This window comes from Trachypithecus francoisi, unplaced genomic scaffold, assembly GCF_009764315.1.
Source record: "Trachypithecus francoisi isolate TF-2019V2 unplaced genomic scaffold, Tfra_2.0 Contig01579, whole genome shotgun sequence".
NCBI classification, from domain to species: Eukaryota; Metazoa; Chordata; class Mammalia; order Primates; family Cercopithecidae; genus Trachypithecus; species Trachypithecus francoisi.
Window position 1 is genome coordinate 9,564,100 of NW_022681442.1, and position 18,073 is coordinate 9,582,172.

Sequence of the window (18,073 nt, forward strand, 5' to 3'; positions counted from 1 at the left end):
CTTACAAACCAGTCGTTTAGCTGCGCAAGTAGAACGAAATTCTGTGCCAAGATTTATCAGGATACACATGAAAACCGCTTCATGCATAGGTGTTACAGTGGAGAGACTGACAACTTCTTATGTTCGAGTTACCTGGCTTATTCCAGCAAATGCAGAAAATGTGGTGAGATAACATGGTATTTCCTGCTCTCTAATTTTAGGGGAAATAAATATTAAAGTTGTACCTAGATAAAGGAATGAGTTAGGTGTCATATGCAGCTGAAAGTGTTTGCATGTAAATGGTCATAATAATAGTTATTCTTCCTGAAATTTATTGGCTTTTGCGTTTTCTAAAATTTGCTCTACTGTTTTTAATCTGTTAAGCCCAGATTCTTTGAGAACTGTAGGGCACGATGAACAATAACAGATCACTGTGGATCTCTTTAATTTTATGCTATTTAAATTTTGGATCAGGTACTTTGTCCAATAAAGTATAAAACCTGAACTTAGATGCATTTGCCTAAAATTATGTAGAGGGGTTTATTATTTCTTTAGTAAAAATTACTGTATAGTGTATGTTTTAAAAGTAGTTTTTCTTTAAATATTTGTAATTTTTTGATAGCTTAATATCAGATTTTATCAAATGTTTACCATCAAATTACATAGATATTTGAACATTGGAACCAGAATTAACTGCCTTCAGCTTTCTTCTTTTTCTTTTGGCAGAGAAATTGCTTTTACTAGGCAGCTTCATGAGAAAACTTCTCAACTCAGCTATTATTATATGGGTTTCTACATTCATTCGTGTCCCAAGATGAAATATAAGGTAAAGTTGATTTTCACATATGTGTGTTTTTATTATAGAAAAATGAATCTCTAATAAAATTTTTATCTCAGGGCACTGGATTTGAAGCTTTGAAGGAAGGACGAATGGGTTAATAAGGAAATCTCTTTGCTGCCTCAGAAATTAAGCTTTCTGTAATGAGAACCACAGCCTCTCCTGCTCTTGTAATCCATCGCATTATTGTGAGATTTAAGTATATTTCAGAATTTCCCTTTTAAAAAACGTTTTATGACTCTCGTTAATGAAACTCTTTGATGTCTCCTAAGTATGAGTGGCCCACTGTAAAAACTGCAGAGTGAAGACCAATGCAGAGGAGCAGACCCACCGCGACTGCAGTAACTAAACACGTCTGCTTTACTTAGAGTGAGGCTGTCAGCTCTGAAGATGCATGGATCTTCTACTTAAAACTTGTGAGCTAGGGGAAGATTAGGGGCATTTTACTTAAAACCAGGGCATACAGTGGTCTGGTCAGTGGCCTAGGAGGACATGGTTTTTTACTACACAAGATGTGGAAGAGGAAAGGAAGGAGTAGCTCAAGAAAAGAGTAGTTAGGATGGAGAAGCACATTTCAAGGAGAAGAAGCAGTAAAAGAAAGGATTCAGAAGGGCAAGTGCTGATGATGTATTTGTAGAGGAAAGGGTAACTGAAGGACTGTGCAGGACCCTGAAGGCCGGGCTAAGGTACTTAGGCACCTGGGAGTCATCAACAGTTGCAGAGCAGAGCAGCGTAAATCAGAAAATGTACATATGTCCACACATAGAAATATGACTTAATGGGGGTTTTAAAACAAGCCAAATTAAATAAAAAAGCATAATTGAACCCCTGTGTACCCATTACCCAGCTTTAGTAATTTTCATGCATTTGTCTAATCTGTTCCTTTACTCCATTCCCACCGCCACCCTCTCTTGAATTATTTTGGAGCAAATCAAAAGTATCACTTAATCTGCCAGTATTGTAGTATGTATTTCTAAAAGATAAGGGCATTTTGAAAATGTAATGACGATCTCATCATATACCTAGAAAGTATTAACAGCATTTCCAAATATCACCTGATCAGCATTCATATTTCCTGTTTATTGTCTCATAATCTTTTTTACAGTCAATTTGTTTGACTTAGGACTCAATAAGGTTCATACATTATATTTGTGATGTGTCTTTTAAATCTCTTTAAATCAATAAGTGTCCCCTCCCCCCCACCTACCTTTTTTCTTTCTTACAAAGGAATAATTCACAGGACTTGGTGATTAACTAAATTTGGGGATGATGATAATTCTAAATCTTTGAGGTTAAGTACTGAGTGGGGAGATGGTTCCATTGTCAGAAATTATGGATTCTGAAAGTAGGACTGGCTTTGAGAGACAGATGAAAATGCAGTGCCTTGCTGGTTTTACATTGGCATTCCAGGTAAGCTGATCAAGATGTCCTGGCATTTGGAGGTTTTCTTTTGAGCTTATATTTAAGTGTACATTGTAGGGAGATAACCCCTGAATTTGGTTATCTTCAAAAACTTCTTTTATGCCTGAATTACTGATTCACTTGATGGGCCTTAACATATGTTCGGTACAGAAGGAAAAGTATGAGCATATTTCCGTTTTGCCTAAAAATAATGATTTGCTTATGTTTTTACTAGTGTTTTATCCTTCTGGCTCATTTTCATGTGGTACTAGATCTAAATTAGTTCAGAGCAGAAAACTCTAGTACTCAAGATATTTTAATGCATTTATAAGACTGAAAGAAAACTCTGGCTGTCCTTATATTAATCTTCCTTTACGTAGTACATGACCCATTCAGATGAAGTCTTTTCATACTAGACTTAGGGACTGGCACAGATTTCACTTTTATGTCTCGTCTTTGATGACCATTCTAGTCTCGCAGCATTTCTCTTGAAAGTTTTTAATTACGCCTAAGCTAAATTCTAATTGGCCCTATATTTTAACCTAGGTCTTTTTTTTTCTTTTTTCTTTTTTCTTTTTGTTTGTGGAAATGCTGAATGTAGTTTCATCATCCTTTTCCTCTTCATGAAGACGTTTTGCTCACACCTTTGTTGACTCTAGTTCAGACTAAATATTTTAGATTCTTTAGTCTCTTTCCTAGGTAGAGTTCTGCTTAGAAATTCAGGCCAGCCTGTGTATAGTTGTAAGTTAAAGATTTTAAAAATGCCGTATGTGCTTTTCAGTCTACCTTAATTATATCCAGTCAAAATCCATAAGAATTATAGCTTCAAAATAGTATTTGTTTAATTCCATTTATATGAGAGGTACCCCTATGCCTGCTTGCCTTCTGGTTTGCTTTCTTCCTTCATCCAGGAAATACTTATTCAATCCTACTGGAAATAACAGCCGTGAACAATACAGGCAAGATCCCTGGTCTCTTGGAACTTCCATACTAGTGGAGAAGCTAACAGTAATCAGGAAGACAGATGTCAGGGATGAGTGCTGTGTAGACGTTAATTAACTGAGTGTGGCTACTTAGGGTCCTCTCTGAGGACCAATGTTTAGGCTAAGATTTGAATGTCACAGATTCAGCCAATGGGAAGTTTTAGGGTCATTGCAGAAAGGCACTGAGGAAACAGCTAGTGTAGCACTGTCTAGCCTTTTAGTTGCTGCAGTCGTCAGTTTTGACAGGAGTTGATGACCTGGAGAACATTTTCATAAGACCTGTGCTTAGGCCATATATTCAGAGATTTTAAGTAATTTGTTCTGGGATCAACCATGGGCATCAGACTTGTTTAATGCTCAGAAGATTCTGATATGAAGTCAGACTAGAGAATCACTGTACCAGATTATTTTTTCATAGCTGAGAGCCTCATGAGGAACTAGAAAGACAGTTATTCCCCATTTTAAAGTTTACTGTTTTCTGTTTATTGAAATCAGAATTACTCCTGTTGAAGAAGCTCATTTCTTTGCCCTGTCATCTGTGGCCTAGAACATGGAACACTGACCAACCAGAGAATTCCCCCTTTTTTCACCCTACTTGAGACCTTTATCCGTACTGTACTGTCGTTTTTTACCCCTTCCTTTTGCTCCTCCCCCAAGCTTGCAAATTCCCCATCTATCATTTTTCAACTCCAGTAATCGCACTGGACTCTATGACTAGATTTCATCATTCACCCACCTACCCCATAGCAGTTTACATTTCTTCCCAAAACTAGTCTATCTCCTGTGCATACATTCCATGAGAGTCTAATTGACATTTAACTTCTTGTGTCCCAGGTTGCGAACAGTGTGCCTGCTACATAGTAGATATTTAATGCTTAATATACGTTTGTTCAACTAATGAATGAAAATACTAATGCAGAGAGCTGAGAAGTGTGTAGGATAGTGAGAAATGCCTTTTCATTTTTTAAAACAAAAATGTGTTGCGCATGAATGGGATGGCTTCCCCGTTACAAATAGGTGATAACTTGGTAACAGATTCACAGTTCTAACAGAATGTGATAGGTATTGTGACTGATTGTCTTTGAGTATTGATAAATACTCTGATAGTAAAGGGAGGTGGTGACACAGGAATGTGTAACAGTTTGGAGAAGTTGCTTAACTACATCTGGTCTCAGTTTTTGCAGCTGTAAATGGGAATGATGTAGAAATGAGACAGGTTGTTATCTGCATTTGAGTGTAGACTCTACCTAGTTGGGTAGCATTCATAAAATCATTACCTGAGCTTCTGTTGGGACCTGTCACAGCTCTCTCTGTTTGTATACTGATAATTGACATCCACATTTCTAAATGCCTGCTCCTGTTATTAACCAGACTTCTTAGATTAGTTTAGATGCTGGGGAAAGGGAGAGGCATATATTACTGAATACCAATACTGCCTCTCTCTGAAAATTCCCAGAATTGCGGACACTTGTCTTTTGCTTAGAGGCCAATGGCATAGTATTAGTTTCTTTTCATGCTGCTGATAAAGACATACCTGAGACTGGGAAGAAAAAGAGGTTTAATTGGACTTACAGCTCCACTTGGCTGGAGAGGCCTCAGAATCATAGTGGGAGGTAAAAGGCACTTCTTATGTGGGGTGGCAAGAGAAAATGAGGAAGATGCAGAAGCAGAAACCCCTAATAAAACCATCAGATCTCGTGAGACTTATTCACTACCACGAGAACATTATGGGGGGAGCCACCCCCGTGATTCAAATGATCTCCCACTAGGTCCCTCCCACAGCACATGCAAATTATGGGAGTAGAATTCACGATGAGATCTGGGTGGGGTCACAGAGCATACCCATATCAGACACTGAGCTCTGTTAGGGGATAGTGCTACAGCGTAGAGAACCTTTAAGTAACAAGTCTTATATTGTGCCATAGGATGTCTCAGCTTTGGCTTTATCTGTTTAGGACAAAATAAGTCTCTTCGAACTCAGGTATTTATTCTGAATAAAATGGTTAGTTTGCTCCATTGGAGTGAGGAGAAATTGGTACATTTGTGCTAGGACTCCAACCTGTATGTTGTAATTGATGGCAATCTAATACTCAGTTCTAGGCCATTTAGATCAGAAAAGAGTATCCTTTCTATGCTAGCACCATTGTAATATTCCTGCTTATCCCACAAACTGAGCTACTGAATTTCAGGAGGACTAGTTGGTGTGTGGCAGAATATCATGTCACTCCTTTAGTCCCTCTTCCAAATACTGCATCAGAAGCTAAGACTGTAATTTCTATTTACTTAGGGATAAAGCTGGACAATTCAGAGTAATTTATGGTCACTATAGATTATTGCCACTTCATTCCTGTTTTTAAAATAGCAAGTTACTGTGTCTGTAGAAGATCTTTAGAGCAACAAGTATCATTATAAAAGATGACTGATTATATACATTTACTGGAATTAGTAGCTGGTCTGGGTTGGTAGAAATTACTTCAAAAGCACATTGGTCTTTTTTTAAATAAAGTAAAGCTGACATGAAAACTAATGTTGCCGTGTGGGAATTTCTTTCTGTCATCTTTTGGTAAATGTATTTTTTTTTTAAATCTCGAGTCTTGACAAAAATCAATTGACAAATCAGGAAATTAAGAGAAAGTAATAGAATTCTTCTTCAAGAATTAAAACTGAGCAGTCAGCATAGACATGTTACTAGGTTGAAGGAATCCAATGGATGTCAAGTCAAAAGAAAGGACAGGAGGAAACCCTGACTTGCGGAGCTGACAGTTAAAGTTGACATTCGCAGGAAGCAGGACAGGAGTGCAGGTGGGGAGCAGTCATTGTCTGATCAGTCAGTTTTGCTTGTAGCTGTGTTATGGAATGTGTGTGTGTGTTGTCTGTTTGCTGATAATGATGTGAATAACTGTAAATACAAATATTAATAAGTTTATATACAAAATGCATGAGTTAGTGTTCCAAGAAATAACAATTTTTGGAAGCAAAATAAGTTTATAAATTTATGTGTGTAGTGCTGCTTATTTGCCAAGAAATCCAAACGTTAGGTTATTCGAAATAGTATCTAACAGTGTTCACTGGAGTTTTCCACTTTTTTAGTGTTCACTATAGGCTAAAGATATTTGTAAGACTACTAACCTTAATATTTCATATTAAGTAATTTTTAAGATATCCATTATAATGAGTAAGGAATCTGAAGAATATTGGAAGTATTAAGAATAACTTGTGATTTCAGGAATTATAGTGTTTCATTCCCAAGTCCCCAGAATTAATGTGTTTAGAATTTGGAAACATTGATCAAAACTTAGGAAAATGAGTTACAGTCCAAAGTAGAGAAAGACAATCTGGGACTCAATGTTCCCATTTAAACAAAAATTTAAATTTTTTCCAATATATTATGTTCATATTATTTCTTCTTGGGAGGGAGAATTCTGAAAATCTGAAGTAAACTTAGTGATTTTGTAAGTATTTGTGAGATAATGATAGAATTTTTGAATATTAAATTAACTTCATAAGGTCAGCATTTTCCTGGCATCATATTTTGGGAAAACTTTTGGGTCCTCAACAATATGTTGATTTTAATACTTTATATTTTAAGAAAATAGTTTCCGTTGCCTTATGATTGAAAATGAATAATTTTAGGTAACTGAGGGATTAAAGTTATTTTCATTTCAGTTAAGAATATTGTCTTTGTTCTTTTTGTGTTTATATAACAGGATACCTGAGGTTTGAGAATTTATAAAGAAAAGAGTTTTACTTAGCTCGTGATTTTGGTGACGGAAAAGTCCAAAGGCATGGCATTTGCATCTGCCCAGCTTCTGGTGAGGGCCCTGTGCTGTGTCACAGTGGGGTGGAGAAACAGAAGCGGGACTGGAGCACAGAGACATGCAGGAGAGCCTGGGTTTATTTATAGTAACCTGCTTTCAGGAACACATCCATTCCCATGAGAGTGAGAACCTATCACTCTCACTAGACAGCTTTAATCTATTCCCGAGGGCAGTTCTCCCATGATCCAAACACTTCCCACTAGGCCCCATCTCCCAACACTGCCACACCAGGAATCAGATTCCAACATGAGCTTTGTCAGGGGTAAACCAGGTCAAACCATAGCAGATACCATGTTGTACTTTGAGCACATGAGAACCCTCAGTTACAAAGGAATAGCACATCTGCTTATTAAAATGGATCTTTTCAGTCAGAAAATGTGCTATTCAAAATTGTAAGGTAGGTGTTGGTCCAAGCAAGAATATTCCTCATTGCAAATTGAAGGTCTAGAACTAGAGACCAGCAAGAAATAACTCACAGAAAATGAATTGCACACTGTTATAAAATCTCTCATTTTTGTGATTGAATGGGGGTAAATTGAGCATATGACTACAAAAATAGTTAAAATTGTCTTTTTTCTTAGCCTGTAAGTATGTAAAGCACTAGTAATGGCATATTTTTGCCACATTGTAAAATATACATGGAAAAATCTGCAAACATGTTTTCTATCTGGTATTAAAGAAAAAAATTTATTTCTTAAACAGGAGCAATTTGTGGTAACATGTGACAATTGAAACTAGATTAATGTTTCATTTGGATTTTCTTACATAGATTTGTACATGTACGTTGCAATCTTCACCATATATTTATTGTATGATGTAAAGCAAATTGGAATATTGAACAACAGGTCTGAAATAACACAAAAGAGCTCATTTACCTGATCTTTTGTATTGAGTAATGAGCTATCACAATGGCATGCTGAAATAATGTGTCTGTCTTTATGTGTAATGAGCCCCATGTTTTGGTAGATGCTTTTCAAAGCTGTCCACCATCAGGGCTTCTCATCCCTGTCTGTGCAGGCTGCTGCACCCATCAGCAGTCTAGGCTGTTTTCCTAATCCTAGATTGGACTCACCTGGCGACTTGCACTGACTGATGGGTAGCCTCTGATTGGTAGCCTGGAAGGAACTGCCTGGGACTTCTGGGCTCAGGCCTTGTCTGGCAGCTTTCACTTTCTCTGTCTTTGGAACTAGCTGTCATAGTCCCCTGCTGAAGGGAGAGGCCTGAAGCCATCTTGGATGTTTCAGCTCCACTCAAGCTGAATGCACCTGCATGACTGAGCTCGAGAGAGACCAGAAGAAAACCCACCTAGCTGAGTTCTAGCCAACTCACAGAATCATGAGGAATAATAAGTTATTGTTTAAGGCCACTAAGTTTTTGGGTGGCTTGCTACTCAGCAGTGGATGACTGAAACACATGGTGTTGGTATGGAAGTGACATCTTCATTCTCTGTTTTACTGTGCTGACTCATGTCTTGAATTGAGCTGAACGGACTTGAGAAGTTTCTGATGGCCTAATGTAAGAGTTTTGGCAAAGTCACTTAATTTCCATATGCAGTCATGCCTAGAGATGTGCTCGTTGGGCTTATGAGAATTAGTCTTTATAAGACATTTTATTTAATATCCTGACATGAGCCTATGAAGTATCTTAACATGCTGACAAATTTTGATTTTGCTTGCCTTGCTAATGGTGAGCACTACAGGAGGAAAACCAGTATGTGGTCTCATGATAGTATATAGACAGGATGCATTACAGTAAATTCTCCTCCCTAAGGAAGTTTGCTAATAAGTAGCAGTTATATTCTTGTGCATCATATTCTCTAAAATGCTTTTGTTGAATTTTTTGGTTTTACTGTTCATTGTGTATGGGTTTTGAATAAAAACTGATCTACATTGCATATATTATGTAGTCATTACATTACATTACATAGTCAGATATTTTTTGTCTGTGACCATAGTCTTACATGTAAGGCACAAGATAGTCACAAAATAATGTAAAGAGAAGTGGTAAATAGAGTCATTGATGAAAGGAAATTGTCTTCATATGTTATGCTGTCATTGCTCACATGAGCTATTGTAATAATTGTGGCCATTTTAGTGAGGCTTGGTACTGTTTTAGTGTAGCTTAGTATCAGTCTGGGGACTCAGGCATTGGTTGAAATTAGTGGAAATTGCATTTTCAACTGAGAAGAGGTTCTCCTGGTAGGAGCTCATCCTTCTGAAGTGGGAGGGGTGGTGTGCTTTTCTGGCTGCTGTCCTCGGTGTTGCTGGTCCTCTTGGTCAGCTCCTCTTACAGTTCCAAGGTGGTGGCTGTCCATTCAGTAATTGCAGGCCATCAGCAGTGACTAGAATCAGAAAAGAGTTTTCTCTCCTGTGTCTCCTCTTTTTAAAAAAATTTGCCCGGCGTGGTGGCTCATGCCTGTAATCCCAGCACTTTGGGAGGCTGAGGCGGATGGATCATGAGGTCAACAGATTGAGACCATCCTGGCAAACATGTTGAAACCCTGTCTCTACAAAAAATACAAAAATTAGCTGGCCATGGTGGTACACACCTGTAGTCCCAGCTGCTCAGGAGGCCAAGTCAGGAGAATTGCTTGAACCCAGGAGGTGGAGGCTGCAGTGAGCCGGGATCACGCCACTGCACTCCAGCCTGGTGACAGAGAGAGACTCCATCTCAAAAAAAAAAAAAAAAAAATATTGCTCATGAACAGTAAAGAAAATGTGATACAGATATACTATGGAATACTACACAGTCATCAAAAGTAACGAAATTATGTACTTTGCAGCAACAGGGATGCAGCTGGAGGCCATTCTCCTAAGTGAGCTAACATAGAAAACCAGATACCACATGTTCTCACTTATAAACGGGAGGTAAACGTTAGATACACACGAACTATAAAGACAGGAACAATAGACACTGGGAACTACTAGAGTGGGGAGAGAGGGAAGGTGGCAGGGGCTGAAAAACTACCTGTTGGGTGTTACGCTCACTACCTGGGTGACGGGTTGATTTGTACGCCAAACTTCAACATCACATAATATACCTTTGTAACAAACCTTCATATGTACCCTCTGATTCTAAAATAAAAGTTGGAAAAAAATTTTCATTGTCTGGTGTGGTATCTCACACCTGTAATCCCAGCACTTTGGGAGGCCAAGGAGGGTGGATCACGAGGTCGAGAGTTGAGACCATCCTGGCCAACATGGTGAAACTCTGTCTCTACTGAAAATACAAAAATTAGCTGGGTGTGGTGATGCGTGCCTGTAATTCCAGCTACTTGGGAGACTGAAGCAGGAGAATCGCTTGAACCCGGGAGGCAGAGGTTGCAGTGAGCCGAGATTGCGCCACTGCACTCCAGCCGGGCAAAAGAGTGAGACGCTGTCTCAAAAAAAAAAAAAAAAAAAAATATTGGTTGTGGTAAAATACCCGTAATGTTTACCCTCTTAAATCCTTTTTTTTTTTTTGAGATGGAGTTTTGTGCTTGTTGCCCAAGCTGGAGTGCAATGATGTGATTTTGGCTCACTGCAACCTCCGCCTCCCAGGTTCAAGCAATTCTCCTGCCTCAGCCTCCCAAGTAGCTGGGATTATAGGCATGCACCACCACGCCCGGCTAATTTTGTATTTTTAGTAGAGACGGGGTTTCTCCATGTTGGTCAGGCTGGTTTCGAACTCCCAACCTCAGGTGATCCACACTCCTTGGCCTCACAAAGTGCTGGGATTGAGCCAGCTGGCATGAGCCACCACACCCGGCCAAAAAGTGCTCAGTTCGGTGGTATTAAGTACGTTCACATTGCTGTGCACCATCACCACTTTCCATGTCATTTCTTCATCTTATACAATCAGTACTCTGTACCTAACAGACAATAGCTCCCCTTCCCCACCCCTAAGAATTTGACTACTTTAGGTACCTCATATAAGTGGAATCATAGCATTTGTCTTTCTGTAACTATCTTAATTTACTTACCATAATACCCTCAGGGTTCATTCATGTTGTCACGTGTCAATTTCTTTCCTCTTTAAGGCTGAATAAGATTTCATTTTGTTTATTCATTTATCCATTGGCATCTGGGCTGCCCTAATCCCTGGGCTATTATGAATAATGCTGCTATGGACACAGGGTACAAATATCTTTTGGAGACTGACTTTCTCTCTTTGTGTATACCCATAAGTGGAATTGCTGAATCAATGGTAATTCTATTTTTAATTTTTTGAGGAACTGCCACCCTGTGTTCCACAAGGCCGCACCATTTCACATTCCTGCCAGCTGTGCACAAGGGTTCCAGTTTCTCCACATCCTCACCAGCACTTGATATTTTCTGGGCCTCGGTTTGTTTTTCCTTTTAATGCTAGCTGTTGTAATGGGTGGGAGGTGGTTTGTGTCTGTTCCTAAGATTGAGGAAGCCCTTACTGAGAAGCCTTCTAGCAGACTTCACATGCTTTATTTGTCAGAGTTGTGCCTCTTATTTGTATGTGAGCTAATGACGGGCAAGGAGTTAGACTTAAGGCAAGTATGGTTGGTAATGGGAGAAACTGCTTCCTTGAGCACAGAGTACTGCAAAGGGTGAATGTCTGAAAAATTTTTTTAAATTTCTGCCTGAGCCAGTATTTTCTTTAAACGGAGATATGAAATATATTTTTAACTGAGCTGTTGGTTTAGACATTTCTGTCTGTATGTCATATTTGTAACTTGTATTGTTGGAAAGAAATCTTCATTAAAAATGAGTCCTTTCAACCTTCATTCAGATTTTAATTGTGTGCCTAATGATATTCATCATATTAACTTCACTTTATTTCCCATAATTCCATCTTGGGAATTCGTGGAAATTATATTATTTAATAATTATTATATAACTTAATATTTAAATTATATTAAAGTGGAAGGTGCTTGGTGGAAATTATAATTTCTTTTAAAATTAATCCATTCTTAAAATTACTGTATTTCATATCTCAAAATTTTATATATAGACTTTTTTCCTTTTTTTCTTTACCTTGTCTCCTTTTTGGTTTATGCTTTATAGCTATTCACTTTTTTTTTACTTTAAACATGCTGTGTTTCCTATGCTTTTCAAATATTTATTATTTGCATGTAAAGCTTAGTTCTCTCTTTTTAACCCCTTCTCATTTCAAAATGATTACATTTGAAAATGAAAATTAGGCCGGGCATAGTGGTTCACACCTGTAATCCCAGCACTTTGGGAGGCCGAGGCGGGTGGATCACGAGGTCAGGAGATCGAGACCATCCTGGCTAACACGGTGAAACCCCGTCTCTACTAAAAATACAAAAATTAGCTGGGTGTGGTGGCGGGCGCCTGTAGTCCCAGCTACTTGGGAGACTGAGGCAGGAGAATGGGGGTGAACCTGGGAGGCAGAGCTTGCAGTGAGCCGAAATGGTGCCACTACACTCCAGCCTGGGCGACAGAGCGAGACTCCATCCCCCCCCCCCAAAAAAAAAAATGAAAGAAAATGAAAATTAAAGTATATAGAAATGTTTTTAGACATAATTAAAAATTTTCCCCCCATGTTATCTCTCAGAGTGCTATGTAAGGCCATTCTGTGATCTGAAGAAGGTATTTTGACTGAATTTTTTATCCAGACATGTAAGTAGTCCAAAGTAGACAAAGTGATTTCAGGCGATCTGTTTGGTATCATAACATGGCCAGACATCAGATCATTGAAACATCAGAAAGAGTTCTGAAATGTCAGAAAAGAAACAAAAAGCTGAATCCATTTGTGATTAATCATGCTTATGTGAATGTCTCAGCTCGATTGTGAGAATTGGAATTCTGCAGGGCTTTGCCTAAAAGTAGGTACTTGGTCTTACTATTATAATAGTAAGCACCTACAAAAAATGGAATTAACAGAGCTGCGTCTGCAAAATCATGCACTACTGAAACCCCCAAGCTTTTTAAAGTTTCCTGACCAAACACATTAGTAAATGTTATTTCACTACAGCCTTGCAGCCCAGGGTGGTGCATGTGGATATATGCGGTAGGTGACTTTGCTACTACTGGGCTGAAAGGAATACAAATGATCTCATCAGTTAGCCCACAGCACAGGACAAAATACTGGATTCTTTTGATTCAGCATGTTTTCTTGATGTCAAATGTCCAATGAATTAGACGTAGTCAGTGAGAAAAATTACCACAGGATAATTTAGTAAGGGATTTTTGATGCCCCCTAGAGGTAGTGGGAGGTAAAAGAATTTTCATGGTCATCACAAATTCTTACAACACTGTCACATGTGTGGAATTGTGCCACACCAGAGTCAAAGCAGTTCTTTACTATTCTAAGCTTCTCATTACAGATGAGAAAATTGAAGCTCAAGATGGTTAGCTTGCCCAGAGTTTGCCTTAACTCACATTTTAATTTTACCCACATGAGGAGAGTTTGAACTTAAGAATTGAAATTCTTGCAAATGGCATTGCTTATCAGATTTGTGATAAGATGTATAAAACTCTCAATTTTGGAGTATCCTAAAACGCTTGCCATGTTAATTAAAGGTAAGTTTTAAGGGGAATAAAAGTACATTTAATCATGTGTCATATTTTTCTGATCCTTTGACTAATCTCTCTCTTTACAGTGAACTAGAAAGCTTGATGTAGTGCCTGATTCCCAGCCTTGGAAAAGAATCAGTCATCTGTGGAGCTTTCTAGAAAATGCTAATGTCTGAGCTCTATCCTGATCTACTGCAGAAGGAAATGTGCTTCCTTCTCTTGCATAACCCATGCTCTGGCTGCAGGGCACTATCTGTGTGCACAGAAACTTTCCTGCCTCCGAGCTCTGTGTGTTCTCTTGCACTGAGGTGTTTTTCACTTGTCCCTGTGTTTAGAAGTAGGAGCTGCTTTTCCAGACCAAGTTCATGTACAAGTTTCCCCAGGAAGTCATTCTCTGTGTTTTCTCCACTTCACCTTCACCTTCTCTACTCCCTGTGTCCTAAAGCTAGAGGTAATCTCTTCATTTCTGTGACCTCTTCTCATTTTTAAGCGCTTTATCTATAGTTCTCCTTGGCCTCTGGTTGTTTTTAGGTGTATATGATGAGCCAGTGTTTATGGAGGGCCTCTTCTGTAAAACATCATGAGAGATGCCCAGGCCAAAGGAGGATTGGACATAGTCAGTGCTTGTCCATTTGTGAGCAGACTATGTCTTACCCGTCACTGTCAGCAGTGCCCAGCAAATTAATTGGCAAATAAGGTACTCAGTGGAATTTTTTTAAAAAAATTTTTTGGGGCATGCATTGCATGTGAAAGGCAGACTCTGCATGGATAAAACTGAAAAAATGAAGGAAAGTTATCGAGTACTGTGCGCAAAACATGTGGTTCAAATCAAAACTGTGGACTTAGGAAAAATTTCAAAAGTTCCCTTTCAGTAGTACAGTTTATGTTTTCTGCGAATTCATGTCTCTTACCTACCTTTAGTTTCTTTTTAAGTAAACTTATTGAGGTGTGATACATATACTGAAAAGCGTGCCAATCTTACGTGTACAGCTTGATGCATTTTCACAAAGTGAGCACACTTGTGCAACCACCCAAAACAAGAAACAGAACATGCCCAGCACCCCACAAGCCCATCACTACCCTCCTTGGTTACTGTCCCATCCCCAAGGTAACCACTGTTCTCACTTTTAACACTACAGACTGGTTTTGTCTGTTTCTGTGCGTTACAATAATGGGAGCATTCAATGTACTTTGTTTTTTGATGGGTTTCACTCAACATAGACTTTGTGAGATTTATCCACGTGGTTGTATGTAGCAATAGGTCGTTTGTTATTGCTGGGTATGGTATACTATTTAATGAATATGCCACACTTTCTACACCCATTCTACTGTAGATGGATTGTTTCGAGGTTTTGCCTAATATAAGTGCAGCTGTGAACATTCTATTATGTGTCTTTGGTGAACGTATGTATGAATTCCTCATGAATAGAGATGTGGGTGTGAATTGCCAGATCATAGGGTATGTGTATGTTCAGGTTTAGTTGATATTGTCCATAATTTTTAAAAAAGTGGTTGTACCAATTTGCGATTCCGCTGGCAGTGTATGACAGCTCCATTTGCTTTACTTCCTGATAGTGTGTAGGGAGTGGTGGTACATTGTGTTTTTTGTTTGTCGCCTAGACTGGAGTGCAGTGGCACAATCTCGGCTCACTGCAACCTCTGCCTCCCAGGTTCAAGCATTCTCCTGCCTCAGCCTCCTGAATAGCTGGGATTACAGGTGTGCACCACCACGCCCAGCTAATTTTTGTGTTTTTAGTGGAGATGGGGTTCCCCCATATTGGCCAGGCTGGCCTTGAACTCCTGACCTCAAGTGATCCACCTGCCTCGGCCTCCTAAAGTGCTGGGATTACAGGCGTGAACCACCGAGCTGGCCTGCGTTGTGGTTTTAGTTTGCATTTTGCAGATGATTGTCAATGTTGAGCACCTTATCATGTGTATCGGCCATTTATAAAGTGTCTTTCAGGTCTTTTGCCCGTGTATCTATGGGGTTGTCTGCCTGAGTAATCTGTAATTCTTTCTAGAGAAGAATCCTTTGTTGGATAAGTGTTTTACAGATATCTTCTTCCACTCATTGCTTGCCTTTTCATTCTCTTCATGGTATCTTTTGATGAGCAGAAAGTTCTAATTTTAATTGTCCACCTTATCAATTTGATTCTTTATGGTAATGCTTTTGTGTCTTTGTCAAGAAATATTTGCCTACTCTGTGGCCGTGGAAATGTTTTCCTATATATTTTAGGAATTGTATAGTTTTACCTTTTATAATTTAATACAATATAAGAAACTGATTTTAGTATATGGTGTGAGACAGGGTGCAGGACTGATTATTTTTTCCTAGATGGATAATTATTTGAAGCTTCGTAAGGGGACTGCCATGCATGTATCAATTTAATACCGTATTTCAGTTAAATTATTTGTATTATGACAAAATGTCTCAGCTTTCCCTAGCATTGATTCCATTAAATGGGCAAAATACTAGTTTAACTGTTGTTCTCTCCCTGTAGAATTATATTAACCAGTCTTCTACAGCAAATGCATGATTTAAGCACTGTGCAATTAAGTCATTTTTGCTCTTGTAGATTTCTTCCAAATAACTGAAAAAACCAAACCAAACCATGAGAACCTCTTTAATTGAAACAGGATTATATATTTGTGGAAATTCAGTTAAGAGAATGATTAAAACACAATGAAGAACTCTTAATAGTTGTGCTCTCAAACATATTTGCCAGTCACGTCCCCTTTTTGTCAGTTTTTTATTATTAATGGTGTATATGTTTGTTTAATTGTACAGAAATTTACAATTTTTATGTAATACAATCTATTAATGCTTTTCCTTTATGGTTTCTAGCATGCTTCAAAAAGACCTTCTCTGCCCCACATGTTAAAATGATGATATCTAAATTCATTGATGAGGACATTTTCATCATATTGTTAGGTGACATAATATGCTGTTGCACAGTTTTTTTTCCCTTGTGAATTGTGCGTGGTATTTATTTATTTTTATTTATTTATTTTTTGAGACAGTGTCTCACTCTCTCACCCAGGCTGGAGTACAGTGGGATGATCTTGGCTCATTGCAGCCTCCGCCTCCCAGGTTCAAGTGACTCTGCCTCAGCCTCCCTAGTAGCTGGGATTACAGGTGCATGCCACCATGCCTGACTAGTTTTTCTATTTTTAGTAGAGACAGCGTTTCACCATGTTGGCCAGGCTGGTGTTGAACTCCTGACCTCAAGTAAGCTGCTCACCTTGGCCTCCCAAAGTGCTGGGATTACAGGCATGAGCCTGCCCTGTTTACTTTTTATTTTAATAGGTTTTTTTGGGGGTGGGGGGCAACAGATGGCATTTGGTTACATGAATAAGTCCTTTAGTGGTGATTTCTGAGATTCTGGTGTACCCATCACCCAAGCAGTGTACACTGTACCCAATGTGTGTAGTCTTTTTTTTTCTTTTTTCTTTTTTATTTTTTTTTTGAGATGGAGTCTTGCTCTGTCGCCCAGAGCTGGAGTGCAGTGGCACCATCTCAGCCAGTGCAAGCTCCGCCTCCTGGGTTCACGCCATTCTCCTGCTTCAGCCTCCCGAATAGCTGGGACTACAGTCACCCGCCAGCATGCCTGGCTAATTTTTTTTGTATTTTTAGTAGAGACGAGGTTTCACCATATTAGCCAGGATGGTCTCAGTCTTCTTACCTTGTCATCTGCCTCGGCCTCACAAAGTACGGGGATTACAGGCGTGAGCCACTGTGCCAGGCCCAATGTGTAGTCTTCTATCCCTCATAGTTTGTTTTTATGAGCCCACGTATATAAAACAGCAGGTATTGTGAGTATGCATGGAAGCATATGCGCTGAAATGTTAACAGTGCTGCTTTCAGATGAGTATGCATTATCTTTATAGCTTTTTCTTAAAGCTGTTTTCATTTGGAGTAAAAGGATCAGAAACCCACAGGGAGTGCATTCCATTCCAAGAGAATGATATTGGTTGATTTATCATCACATTCTTATCCTTAAATACTTCATTCAACTTTTAAGTGATTGTGTGATTTTCAAGTTAATGAAAATGAATTGATAATGCAATAGTGAATTATTTTCTTTTATCAGCACATTTACCCCATTGTTTAGACTGGAAATTGAAGTTTAATCTGTCATAGAAACATTAATTTAATGCTAGTTTGAGTAATTACAGCGTCATTGTGGTTGGTGGTGTTGTGATTGCTAGGTCAAGTTCAGTTTCTTGATTTAAAAAAAAAGGTATCAGTATTACTTTAAAAAACAATTCCACTTACCTCCAAATTGTCTAGTTCTTATTCACTGTCATTTAAAATGGTTTAACCTTTGTGATTTGAAACAAGTTTTGTGGTTGTGTCTGTCGTGTATATATAATTAATGTGGTTCAAGTGAAGAAAAATGAACTAGCCTGTTTATATTCGGGAGTCTTCGCTTGTTAAACAAGTTTTTAAACAAATTATTTAAGTAGATATTAAAGCTCCCTGCCTCACATTTGCTAGCAGTGTCTTCCTCCCAAGATGATAATCCAGTGGGGTGTATTTAGAATAAAATAGACCTTTGGATA

General features: G+C 38.6%; 1 protein-coding gene across 13 annotated transcripts in view; it reads left to right on the forward strand.

Annotated features, from left to right (window-relative positions):
- Nucleotides 1–18,073, forward strand: part of ATE1 (arginyltransferase 1) — a 185,806-nt gene that overhangs the window by 89,849 nt on the left and 77,884 nt on the right. For all 13 annotated transcript variants that reach the window (XM_033180735.1, XM_033180751.1, XM_033180760.1 and 10 more), the window contains one exon: nt 706–805. In XM_033180735.1, the coding sequence (XP_033036626.1) occupies nt 706–805 (100 nt within the window). The remainder of the gene's footprint in view (nt 1–705; nt 806–18,073) is intronic.